The 13,800-nt window shown below is 38.8% G+C and overlaps 1 protein-coding gene across 1 annotated transcript in view; it reads left to right on the forward strand.

Moving 5' to 3' along the window:
* slc22a31 (solute carrier family 22 member 31) overlaps positions 1–13,800 on the forward strand; it is a 41,448-nt gene that overhangs the window by 19,840 nt on the left and 7,808 nt on the right. Inside the window, exons 2-5 of the mRNA XM_057846688.1 lie at positions 335–438; positions 520–674; positions 10,164–10,332; positions 10,574–10,719. Coding sequence (XP_057702671.1) covers positions 335–438; positions 520–674; positions 10,164–10,332; positions 10,574–10,719 — 574 coding nt within the window. The remainder of the gene's footprint in view (positions 1–334; positions 439–519; positions 675–10,163; positions 10,333–10,573; positions 10,720–13,800) is intronic.

Consider the following 13,800-nt stretch of genomic DNA (forward strand, 5'->3'; position numbering starts at 1 on the left):
GTGTAATGATTTCAAATGTCAACTATACTTTCATTTTGTTTTGTTTTTTCTTACAAAGATTCTCACAGCAGAATTTTTTTTCCCCCTCCACGTCCTGAAATATAGTCTCACTTTCATTTATATCAGGGTTCACTAAATCCAAAGTAATCAGGATCATTATCAGGCTTTTGGAGAGGTTGCTGATGACATAATCATTTGATTCAGGTGTGTTAGGGGAGAGAGACGTGGAAAACACGACAGGAAAAGTGGCACCGAGGTCCGGATTTAGCGAACCCTGATCTATATGAACATTGTTATCTCGCAATTAATTATGTTGTTTTCTTTTTGTGTACAGTGGAACCTGGTCTGCAATGACTACTGGAAAATTCCCCTTCAACACATTTGCTTCATGACTGGATGGATTGTAGGATACGTCTTCATCGGCTCATTGTGCGATTGGTAAATGCTCATGATTGCGTTAGTGCTTCTTTTGTGTGATATTGACTGAATTCAACGGTTTGATTTTTCCATATTTTTCAGGCTCGGTCGTCGAAGGGGTTTTCTCATGTCTGTTAGTTTGTCGAGTCTGTTTGGTGTGGCTGTGTGTATGTCCAACAGTGCTGTCGTGTTTCTGCTGCTACGTCTCTCACAGGGCATCATGCTAGCTGGGATCCTTTTATCTTCATACGTAGCAAGTAAGTTCCATGAGATGACTTGCTTAGTGATACGTGGAAAGTTTAATCGAGTTATGTTGGCACGTCAGCAGATGAGCTTCCTTGGGATTTAATAACAGACATGTTAAGCTTAGCAGAAGACGTTGATGCTGGAAATTCGGACCCTGAGCATGTGGCTTCCAAAACAGCGGTTTATCGTGAGAGAGAGCTCATGCAGAACCTTAGCAATCACTGCCATGTTGCGAAGGAAGGAGCTCTAGCTTGACTCCAAAGCCATGTAGTTTGATGAGCCAATGACAGATAAAATAATTTATTTATTATAAAAAATTAAAATTTTATCCGTTTTTTTTTTTTTTTTTTTTCCCCATGTGGTACAAGGGGAATGAGTGCAAAATGAAATAAATACATGTTGAGATAAATAAAAAGTCAGTTTCTGCTCTTGCACCCCTCTTTAAAATAAACTGCTGTATTTCAAGACAAAAGAACTGTTGTGTCTGATAGAGCAATATGTCTATTTGCTGCCGTAGCAGATTCATGGCACATTGAGTCCCTAAACTATTTTTAATGTGTCCGTTTTACCCTGGAAACCCCCGTTTACAGACGTCGTGCAACCGCTTTTGTTCCAATCCAGCCATAAAAACAAGGGTAATCGTATTTATTATTCGAAATGTCTGTCATGTTTAGCTTAGAATCAATAATTGATGTCTAAAATTTAATTTAAAAACAAAAAACGACTTTAAAAAATTATTCACTCACATATTTTAAACTTTTAAACAAATTACGTCACAATGAAGAAATTTGCGTCTGTAAAAAAGTCACTGATATCTCCCTCATAACTATCACTTAATTGTATTTTTTTCGTTACTGTCGCATTTTCCCCAATATTTTAGATGATAAATAATTGATCCAAACAAAGAAAAATGGGGAAAAAAACATTTAAAAGGGTAAATGTATGAAAATGAAAATCTCCACCACTCGACAGCTGCGATTTCTGCATCACGACTGTTGTTATATTACCATGTTTCATCCATGAAATCCCCCCAAAATCCGGCTGTGGCCATTCACAGCTGTGTCTTGTCACTCGGTGATACATGCTACATGGAATTTTTGGATCAAAACAGGGTAAGTACGCAATAATATCTCGTTAAAATCGTGGCGTCTTTAATTCTGTTCTCGTGTGCTCTCACCTCCGTTAAGGGTTTTGCTTTTTAAATTTTTTTTTTTTAATGCCCTCCTGCTCAAACTTTTTCTTGCCCCAGAAAATTGAGATTTTAAGCTTTCCAATGATTTAGCACACATGCATACAGTGGGGCAAATAAGTATTTAGTCAACCACCAATTGTGCAAGTTCTCCTACTTGAAAAGATTAGAGAGGCCTGTAATTTTCAACATGGGTAAACCTCAACCATGAGAGACAGAATGTGGAAAAATCACATTGTTTGATTTTTAAAGAATTTATTTCCAAATTAGAGTGGAAAAAAAGTATTTGGTCACCTACAAACAAGCAAGATTTCTGGCTGTCAAAGAGGTCTAACTTCTAACGAGGTCTAACGTGGTCCCCCTCGTTACCTGTATTAATGGCACCTGTTTTAACTCATTATCGGTATAAAAGACACCTGTCCACAACTCGGTCAGTCACACTCCAAACTCCACTATGGCCAAGACCAAAGAGCTGTTGAAGGACACCAGAGACAAAATTGTAGACCTGCACCAGGCTGGGAAGACTGAATCTGCAATAGGTAAAACGCTTGGTGTAAAGAAATCAACTGTGGGAGCAATTATTATAAAATGGAAGACATACAAGACCACTGATAATCTCCCTCGATCTGGGGCTCCATGCAAGATCTCCCGTGGTGTCAAAATGATAACAAGAACAGTGAGCAAAAATCCCAGAACCACACGGGGGGACCTAGTGAATGACCTACAGAGAGCTGGGACCACAGTAACAAAGGCTACTATCAGTAACACAATGCGCCGCCAGGGACTCAAATCCTGCATTGCCAGACATGTCCCACTGCTGAAGAAAGAACACGTCCAGGCCCGTCTGCGGTTCGCTAGAGAGCATTTGGATGATCCAGAAGAGGACTGGGAGAATGTGTTATGGTCAGATGAAACCTAAATAAAACTTTTTGGTAGAAACGCAGGTTCTCGTGTTTGGAGGGAAAAGTATACTGAATTGCACCATACCCACTGTGGGTGGAAACATCATGCTTTGGGGCTGTTTTTCTGCAAAGGGACCAGGACGACTAATCTGTGTAAAGGAAAGAATGAATGGGACCATGTATCGAGAGATTTTGAGTGAAAATCTCCTTCCATCAGCAAGGGCATTGAAGATGAGACGTGGCTGGGTCTTTCAGCATGACAATGATCCCAAACACACAGCCAGGGCAACAAAGGAGTAGCTTTGTAAGAAGCATTTCAAGGTCCTGGAGTGGCCTAGCCAGTCTCCAGATCTCAACCCCAAAGAAAATCTGTAGAGGGATTTGAAAGTCCATGTTGCTCAACGACAGCCCCAAAACATCACTGCTCTAGAGGAGATCTGCATGGAGTAATGGACCAAAATACCAGCAACAGTGTGTGAAAAGTTTGTGAAGAGTTACAGAAAACCTTTGGCCGCCGTTATTGCCAGCGAAGGGTACATAACAAAGTACTGAGATGAACTTTTGGTATTGACTAAATACCGATTTTCCACCATTATTTGCAAATACAGTACAGTATTTGAAAATAAAACAATGTGATTTTCTGTTTGTTTGTTTTTTTCCATTCTGTCTCTCATGGTTGAGGTTTACCCATGTTGACAATTACAGGCCTCTCTAATATTTTCAAGTGGGAGAACTTGCACAATTAGTGGTTGACTAAATACTTATTTGCCCCACTGTATAGGAAAATTTTGAAATTTGGCCAAATTGGGGGTTGAAGAGCGGAACTTCAAGTCTTTTCCGCCATATATATTGGAATAAAAACATAAATAAATAAAAATGGAAATAAATGTTGAAATATTTGAATAAATGTTGAAGTAATTAAACAAAAGTTGAAATAAATAAAAAATGAAATATAAAAATAAAAATTGAAATAAATACAAATTAAAATAAATATTGAAATAGTTAAATAAATGTTGAAAAAATTATTTAAATGTTGAAATAAAGAAGTAAAAATTGAAATGTATAAATATATATTGAAATATTTAAATAAATATTGAAATAAAAAAAAATAGACATTGAAATCTAGCATTTTAATGACATATTTAAAAATGTATTTGTGTATTTATTTAATTTTTGCACTCGTGGTCCTCCATAAATATGATCCCTGTGGTTTAAAAACAATGTGCAGTTTTCATACTGTCAAAGGTATTCATTTAGATATTTAATTGCGGTCACTTGTGAGCTGCCTTTCTTCACTGGAAGGTCAGAAAATATATATTTTCTTAATATATGATTATTATTATATAATTGGAGTTCATAAGAATATTTTTTTTGCATTCGATTAAACCGAACTTTCTGAAACAGTACCATAAACGATGTATAAAGAGTATTTCTTACACAATCTATCGATTATGTTCTATGAATTTTTCCTTAAGGTTAATTTGCCTTGACTTTAAATACATGAGCTCACACAATTGCATGTACGTGTACAATAGACGTAATTTAGCAGCCGAGTTCACACACAAAGGCATGTTTGTAATATTTCTGTCTTTCAGGGAATTCCATCAGCATTCTTAGATGTCTCTGGCTTGCAGGCATCTTATACATAGTCTACCAAATGTTTTAGTCCATACACACGCATTCTTATCGGAGAGAGCGGGGCAAAGGGTCATGCTTTGACGTGGCGCTTTTTTAAAATCCACACCCACCTCTGTTTTTGACATACTCTTACACATACTCTCCCCATTCCTACAAGGTCAGTGGTAGAGTGAGTCTAGACTTCAGTCTTTATTCTCATGTTGTGTTAGGCAGCGGGAAAAATGCGTATCTGGCTGATGTCCTGCGGATGTTGATTGTCCACAGAGATGTGGAAACAATAGCAGGGCCACCACTAAAGCCAGAACATAAGCAGGAAGGGAGCTTCAAATTCTCTTTGTTCTTGGACAGCAGCACAAGATTACATAAATGAACAAACCTGTATTTCCTAGATGTGTTTTCTAGCTTATTGAACATGGTTTGTACAGGTAGGAAGTTAGGAACATGTACTGTATTGTTAGTGATTGAGCTAAACTGAAACATTTGCTTCATTTAAATATTTCTGAGATAAATATTGGCTAAGTGGAATTATAACTTGCCCTGATTTATTTTGTGTTGCACAACACACACATAACCAAATCTCACAAATGTGGGATTGTACAAACTAGGGATGTCCTGGTAACATATTTTTGTATGCGAGTCCGAAGTCACCTGATTTTGAAGATCTGCAGATAGCGTCCTAATCCGAAACCTCAGAAATGTATTACAGAAATATGTCAAAATGTCTCCCCCGCACCCCCAATTTGAACAAAGCTATCCCAACATTATAGCCATATAAGTGGTTTCAATTAAGTTAAAAAAAAATAATAAACTTTTTTTTTCAGACCATAAGTCGCACCTGAGTATAAGTTGCAACAGCCATAATATGCCCAACGAAGAGGAAAAAACATATACAGTTTGCCTGGCACAGCCAGACTATTCTCCCTGTATTTTTCAAACACTGTGAGAAATAGTCTGGGACCCAGCCCATTAACGGCCTCTCGAGCAAGGTACAAAATCGATCGTCCAATCAGATTCGTTTATTCGCGTGACGTGTTCTTAACGAGTAACGTCACTCTTGCGCGCCGAAAGTCGTGTCTACAACAACACAGATGGCGAACGGGAGAGCCGAGAATATGTTCCAATCCGCGGTAAAACCAGTTTTAAATGACCAAAAACACATCAAAATAAGTCATTGACAACAGTCAACATGGCTCGCGCTAGCCATGTTGAATAAACTTCTCCATTCTCCGCTCACGCTAATTACTTGTTGCTTTAACAACGTCACGTCTGCCCGTCGCTGATTGGTCCACTCCGCTGTTTGCTGTGGCTTGCTTCGCCCTCGGAATTTGATCCGCCGGACGGTCGCCAGACTCAATCGCTGGAACAGCGGTGAGTCTGGTATACCAGGCAAATATACAGTGCCCTCCATAATTATTGGCACCCCTGAAAAAGATGTGTTTTTTAGCTTCTAATATATATTTTTTTATTCAAATAATATGGGACCTTAATGGAAAAAAAGAAAAATCCAACCTTCAATACAAGTGCATTCACTCAGTGGGGAAAAAATCCTACATAAAGAAAAAATTATTTGACATCAAATAATGTGTGTCACAATTATTAGCACCTCTGGTGTTAATACTTTGTACAACCCCGTTTTGCCAACAAAACAAGGCCTGGGGACTGAGATGGCCATGGGAGGAGCTTGATTTTGTGTCTGGTGAACCATTTCTGTGTAGATTTGGCCATATGTTTAGAGCAGACATGTCCAAAGTCCGGCCCGGGGGCCAAATGCGGCCCCTGGTCAAATTTCATCTGGCCCCCAGCCTCTGTCATAAAATCAATAATGTCTGGCCCGTACACAGACTTAAAAAATTGGTCAGAAGTACTGCAACCAGCATATGAAGTAGCTTACACACGAAATGCTGCTCCTCATTTACCCACTAAAAGGCAGCAGCACTTTAACCCTTTATTGCCAAATGTATCACATTTGATACACCTAAAATTTCATGATTTTGAGACTAATTTAGAATTTCGACATTTCTTTTTTGAAAAAAAAAAAAAAAAAAAAAAAACGATGGATGCAAGTCAACACATGCATTTGCAGGTTCTATGAGAAAAAAAAACATGATTTAGCACGGGTTATAGATATTAGAGCGCTTATTACACATATTAATTTTGACTTTGCTTTTTACAAATTTGAAAAATTGGTTTCATTAGGACCTTATTTTTCAAATTTTGGGATTCTCTGATAATTGCTTCATGTCGCAGGTATTGAAGAGCTAAGCAACATGACCCATTACAGTGGTACCTCTACATACGATCGCTTCGACACACGAACTTTTCGACATCCGACGTAAAATTTGACTCGCCATTTGTTTCTACATCCGACGACATGCTCGAAATACGACGACAATGGCAGCACCGCAGACGAATGCACGGCGGATTTTCTTGTGTGACAAATCAACACAGGTTTCAGAAAAGGTTGGTACAGGTGGTGAAACAAGGAAAAAGTTGATGCTTACCTTCTAAATGAAGATGCAAATGACAGAAAAATAGCCCCAAAATATGAGCGTGGGGTGGGCATCCGTGAAATGGCTCAACAATACATCTCCACGGTCCTCCTCCGACCATCGTTCGCCAGTCTTTATAAATTAAACTGACAATTCTTATTGTGGTAACATCTCCAAAGAAATCGCCAGCTTCGCCACGTTTTCATCATTTGTTTCACAACTTATTCAACACAAAACGCCTGCTGTCTGCCGTAATTGACGATGTTCTCAAGAGAACATTCAAAGCTCACCGATCCAGGCACGTCAGCCCCGCGGTGCGTTCAGGTACACAAAAAAATGTCCGCCTTATTAGAACCCGATTCGTTACACTATTACAGGAATTATTATTATTCTTTTTATTATATTATTCCAATTTTGATTTAGAATTTATTTGTTTTGCTACGTATAATTGCCATTTGTAATAGCACCAGCAGTATTTTTTAAGGATTTAGTGCAGGTTTTTGGGCTGTGGAACGAATTAATGGAATTATAATGTATTCCTATGGGAAAATCCTGCTCGACATACGACCATTTCGACTTACAAATAAGGTCCTGGAACGGATTAACTTCGTATGTAGAGGTACCACTGTACTTCCATTTTCTAAAATGGCAACAATCAACAACAAAAAAACGAAAGTTGACTGTAACGGCCGACGCATCAAGGATAGGTGGAAATTGGACTATTTCTTCACTAAAATACGCAATAACTGTGTCTGCCTCATTTGCAAAGAGACAGTCACTGTTTTTAAAGATTTCAATGTTAGCTGATATTACCAAACAAGACACGCTGACATGTACGGCAAGATTACAGGGAAGATTCGCAGCGAGAAATTGAAGCAACTTGAAGCTAGTTTAATATCACAGCAGCAGTATTTCGCAAGAGCCCGAGAGTCGAAAGAGAACGCCACAAAGGCTAGTTGTAAGATTGTTGAAATTATTCAATTAAAAAAAATAATAAAGCAAATGTGACACACTGAATGGCTTGTTAAAATTAGCTTAAATATATTGTTGTACGTAAAGGAGGTCAGCCAAGGTCGGCCCCCCACATTTTTACCGCACCAAATCTGGCCCCCTTTGCAAAAAGTTTGGACACCCCTGGTTTAGAGTCATTGTCTTGCTGAAAGATCCAGTGACGACCCATCTTCAGGTTTTGGGCTGAGGGCAACAGATTTTGATTTAAAATGTCCTGGTATTTCAAAGCATTCATGATGCCATGCACCCTAGCAAGGTTCCTTGGGCCTTTGGAAGCGAAACAGCCCCACAGCATCACTGACCCACCCCCATACTTCACAGTGGGTATGAGGTGCTTTTCAGCATTCGCATCTTTCGTGGCACGCCAGACCCACTTAGAGTGTTTGTTCCCAATAAGCTCAATCTTGGTCTCACACAAAAATACACACGGTCCCAGGCTTCAACTGGGATCGTGTGCTTTGGTCAGATGAGACCAAGATTGAGCTTTTTGGTCAATTATTTGATGTCAAATTATTTTTTCTTAATGTGGGATTTTTTTTCCCCACTGAATGAATGCACTTGTATTGAAGGTTGGATTTTTCTCTTTTTTTTCCATTAAGGTCCCATATTATTTGAATTAAAAAAAATATATTAGAAGCTGAAAAACACATCTTTTTCAGGGGTGCCAATAATTATGGAGGGCACTGTAAATCGCACTGGAGTATAAATCGCATTTTGGGGGGAAATTAACTTGATAAAATCCAACACATAGAACAGATATGTCATTTTGAAAGGCACTTTAAAATAAAAATACAATAGAGAACAACATGCTGAATAAGTGCACAGTATGATAATGTTACATGATGCATGAACAACGAAATGCGAACGTGGTCGGTATGTTAACGTAACATAGCTATTGAGAGTTAGTCAGATAACTATAGCATAAAGAACATGCTAACATGTTTACCAAACCATCAGAGTCACTCCAAAACACCAAAATAACATGTGAAATGATATAATAATGTGTTAATAATTTCGCACACAAGTCGATTCAGAGTATAAGTCGCACCCCCAGCCAAACTATGATAAAAAAACTGCGACTTATAGTCCGAAAAATACGGTAAATAAAAATCCTTTTTTTTTTTTTTTTTTTTTTTTGCAAATCAGTTGTGCAGCACAAAAAATGTGTCATCCAGTGTGATTTGAACTGTCTTGATTTTCTTGACTTTTTTTTGTCACTGGATATTTTTTCTTTGCACTGCTAAGTTTCAGTAATTTCAATATAAATGGCATAAAACGTACTGTATTTTGTATCTTGAAGCCCTTGACTCATTCACTGCCACTGACAATTACAGACATGTGTCACTACCATCGTTCTATCGATGCCATACTTCCCTGTCAGAATGGATTGGATGTCGATCACAGTCAATGGCAGCCCCCGAGATTATTCTTAAATAAAATAAATCAATTTTTCAAACCCGATCTTTTATTTCTCTATTCCGACCTTCTGAAAATGACATGATCAGGCCCGAATAACCATCACATGTTCGGATTGGTGACGCCCCTTGTACAAACACAAACATCTGAGTGGAATGGGTGTGTGTTAGGTCTAAACTTACTTGTATCTAGCAAAATAATAAAGACCTAGAGGAGGACGAAGACAAGGATCAGATCGGAGACAGTGATAAGGCTTTTACGCTAACGGCCGTCAGGAGAGAAGGTTGATGCGGAGCGAGTAGCTCGCAACAAGCTTATCTAAACCCCCCCCTGAGGAGCGCCAGCCTTTTATTAAGGAGTTGGAGAGCATTCATTGCACATGCGTAAGTTTTGTTTTATCGAGATTGTATCATTTACTGAGAACAGAAACCAGAATGAAACATTATGGTGACATTTACTGAAAACAGAAACTTTACTCTTTCCATTGTGTAAACACTAAAAAGCATAAGTGAATAGAGAAAACAATCATAACACCTAGTTTTAAACACACATAATTGCATTTAAATACTGTTAGTGTGCAAAAGCATTAAGCACATCTTACAGTGTGGGAAAAAAATCACTGCCACAATATTTGAACTCAGAAGTCAGGTACCTTCTGCATCTAGCTGCATAAGCCAAACAAAACGACAAGAAATACACCATAAAAGTATATGCAAAACCTCTTAGCGCTTCGATGTGTATTAGTTCCTGTTAGTAGAGCTTGGTATAAAAACACGTTCTTTATTTTTCGTGTTGAAGAAAGATATTCCAATGATGAATTGAAGGTTTTATTTTTGTTGTGATCTGATCTCCCAGGGTTGGAGCTGTGCGACCCTCCCCATCGTCTTATGGTTGCCATGGTCAGTGGCTTCTTTGCCATCTTTGCAGAGCTACTGTTGCCAGGTGTTGCTGTTCTGTGTCGCGATTGGCCGGTTTTGCAGGCTGTTTCCACATTACCGCTGCTTCTGCTCATTTCCTATTGGTGGTGAGTCATACATGGACAACAGTGTTTTGGAGGAATTGTAAGACAATTTTTCTGAACAGAATTTCTACTCTCAATAACTGGGAAAACATTTAATACAGCTGTTCTTACAGCAAAATAAGTCACATTTTATTTTTCATTCTGTCACAAATGGTATCTAAATGTGATATCCAGATTACATGTGTTATTTGTTGACCATGCTCTCCGTGAACACAATATATTGAAGCACAATTTTCCTGTTCAGCTGTGCTCCATTGTTTCCCGAGTCTCCTCGTTGGCTGTTGTCCACAGCTCAGATCCCTTTGGTGAAAAGGAGCCTGCAGGAATTCTCCACTCGAAATGGCGTGTGTTTGCCAGATGAGCTCTTCCCTGGTGAAATGTTGCTGTCAGGTGAGCACTCCCACTTGCAGCCATTTTTTTCCTTTTGGAGCAACCGAAACTGCAACAAGTTATCTCCATCAGCTCTGGTTCTTGACAACTTGACAAAGCCAAAATACAAAAATGACCCGACAAAGGGGATGTTCTGCTAGCAAACTAAAATGTATTTTTAATGCAAATACAATACACTAGTCACATTTTCCAAGTAATGGTATATTCAGTTTACAGGTAGTCCCCGGGTTACGACTTGCGTGATTTCGAATTTACGATGCCGGAGTCTCGCCCGTCATCTTGTCTCCAGTCTTTTTTATTTATTTTTTTTCCCCCAGTCCCATAAACAGTACCTTATTGTACCTCACAGTATCTTATTTTTTACTTTACTTTTTCAACATGATGTGGTCCTCACTAAACGTGAAGTTGTTCAGCTTTACAGAGATCAGACAAATGTGCCTTCTGAAGCTTTTTACTTCCTTCACTTTTGACAATTTGTAAAGCTGTAAGGCACACATGTACACATTTAAAACGACATACATTTTAACAATAAAACACTTGACACAAAACAATTGGTGTTCAAACGTCCATCTAATCTGATCAATATGTAGATTTATTAGACTAAATTAGCCTAATTTGCCTAACAAAAGTCAGCTATCTTAAATGCTACGAATGCTAATGTATTTACAATTTTCATAGCAAATCGCTCACACGTAACTCCACAAATTTTAGCCGTAATCTTAACTACAGGCATGAAAATCTCTCACCTTTCGGCGAAATTCGCCGTTTTGAAGTCAAAAAGGATGACCTACGTGAATCGTGTAGATCCGAGGAGAAAATTTTTTTAAGGGGGGGGGGGGGGGGTCGTTTGTAGGCATGTGCCAGTTACCTTCACGGATTACCATGCTATGAAAACGTCGCGGTTACAAAACCACTAAAATTTTCCGTCATACAGTAGTACGTATTCGTTATTTTTCATGTGTCGAAAATGCAGCCAGAATTAGCTTGGCGCGGCAGCGCTTACCCCTTCCCCTGTTTGATTGTGCGTGTGTCAGTGACGCTATTCCAGCAAACCCAAAAACAAGCACTCCAATCGCAAGGCGTAAATTATTCAATTTATTGATCTCTCAAATCGTGGTAACTGAAATATACCAAATGAATACATTTAAAACGTTGTACACTCGTATTTTTCCACATGTGAGTAGCTTCAACAGTTTAGCTTCATGAAAAAGTTCGTCAAAAACAAAACACACATTTTCCTTTCAAATTCAATACACAAAGTTACTAAAAACTTACAAAGACGAATGATAGGCAAGGCTTAGCTAGGACAGCAACTTCATTGAGGTTAATCACAGCCGCTGAGAGAGAAACAAGTTTGTATGCGGGGAGGAAAAAAAAAAAAAAAGAGCGTCAAAGATCGCTAATTGCGACAGATGATCTTGTACTAAGCACAAATTCACATTCGCTGGAGGAGGTAAAGTATCACTCCCAATTGTTTTTAGATGAATGCATTTGCCAGCATATTGAATTTAGTGAGTAATGGTTTTCGTTTTCATATTTTGTGGTATGACAAAGTTACTGCCGTTCGTTGCAGCTTGCGTTGAACACTGCCGGAGCGTCCGGTGAAAAAATAGCTCCCGTTAAGGTAGCGTCAAGCTTGTGTATTTAACGGTAATATAAAAGCAGTGTTGTCAATAACGCGGTATCGTAATGCGTAACTAATCTGATTACTTTCTTTCAGTAAAGAACAATCTAACGCGTTCATTTTTCTAAATCAGTCATCTGAGTAAAATTACTTTCCTTGATGCCTGTGCGTTACTATTTTGTTATTGCCCCATAATGTGTGTAGAATGAAGAATACTGTAGTCATGGGAGTGACATCACATGTCACATTTTTAATCGGGGATGGAACAAAAAGGGTCACGTGTATTACCATGATGCGTGAGCGCTGGGAGTTTGCGGCCAAAACAACATAGCCTTGCTACCTCACCAGGATGCAATGAAATAGGCAGGAGATATACTACAAACGGCTGCATTTGCACACTGGAAACACAGCCATTACTTCACATTTTTGTCCAGTAAAGATAACAAAAATATCTCCGTGCGCTGCAAACTTTGCGCTGGCTCAAAAAGACTGTCCACTGCTATAAGCATCCAATTCAAGCACCACTTGGAATTACAGCACAACAGGTAACACGACAGCCAGGACTTTTTGATACTGCTCGTGCTCAATCCTCGGTTCAAGCTCAGTTGTTGTTGAGGGTTTTGAAAGCTTAGGTTTAAAGAAATTCTAAATATCCATCTTGCCTCCTCAGCTGTAGTTTTGGCTAAGCAATGCAAACGGCTGTCTCTAAGGTTCTATAGTCACATGATCTGTTCGAAAAATAATTTGGACCCATTATGAAATACTTTGAAGGATTCCTGTTCATTTTATTCATTTGTGTTGTTTGTTTTATTGCTCTAAAACTTTTATAGACAACATTTTAAGGGCCATATTCAATGGTCTTTATTTTAAAGGGGAAGTTCAGAATTTTTTACATTAGGCTTAATCTTTGAGTTAGTCGGGGTTTAATTAGTCGTTGGAAATGATTTGAACAAATTCTGTGCAGTTTGACAGTTATTTGTTAGTTTCAGGGCTCCGGCGTGGCTAAGCTAGCGCGAGTCAATGGTGGTTGAAATCAACTCCTTCAACTAATTAAACCCCCGTTAACTCGAATATTAAGCCTTATGTGAAAAATTAAAATGGTCAAATTCGCCACATGTAGGACGTTTTGCCGACGGCGGACATTTTGGCAGAACGGCGGAACATATTTCCTCCACACCTTTCTCACCTTTTTAACCCCTGACCCATTTTCATGCCTGTAACTACAAATCCATATACAAACATATATTAGCTGAAACAACTTACAGCTTTATGTGGGCCAAACCAGAGCGCAGCTGTCCTTTGTTCATGTCAGACAAGAGTCTGCTCCTCAGTCATAAGGCAACAGTCCAGCCTGACCCAACTCTTCCACAAGAGGCCAGTGTATCCTCCATCATTAAAAAAAATATATTGATCCCTCATTTTTCGCGGTTAATGGGGACCAGAACTCTCCGCGATAT

This window comes from Corythoichthys intestinalis, chromosome 1 (genome assembly GCF_030265065.1).
Source record: "Corythoichthys intestinalis isolate RoL2023-P3 chromosome 1, ASM3026506v1, whole genome shotgun sequence".
Taxonomy (NCBI): Eukaryota; Metazoa; Chordata; class Actinopteri; order Syngnathiformes; family Syngnathidae; genus Corythoichthys; species Corythoichthys intestinalis.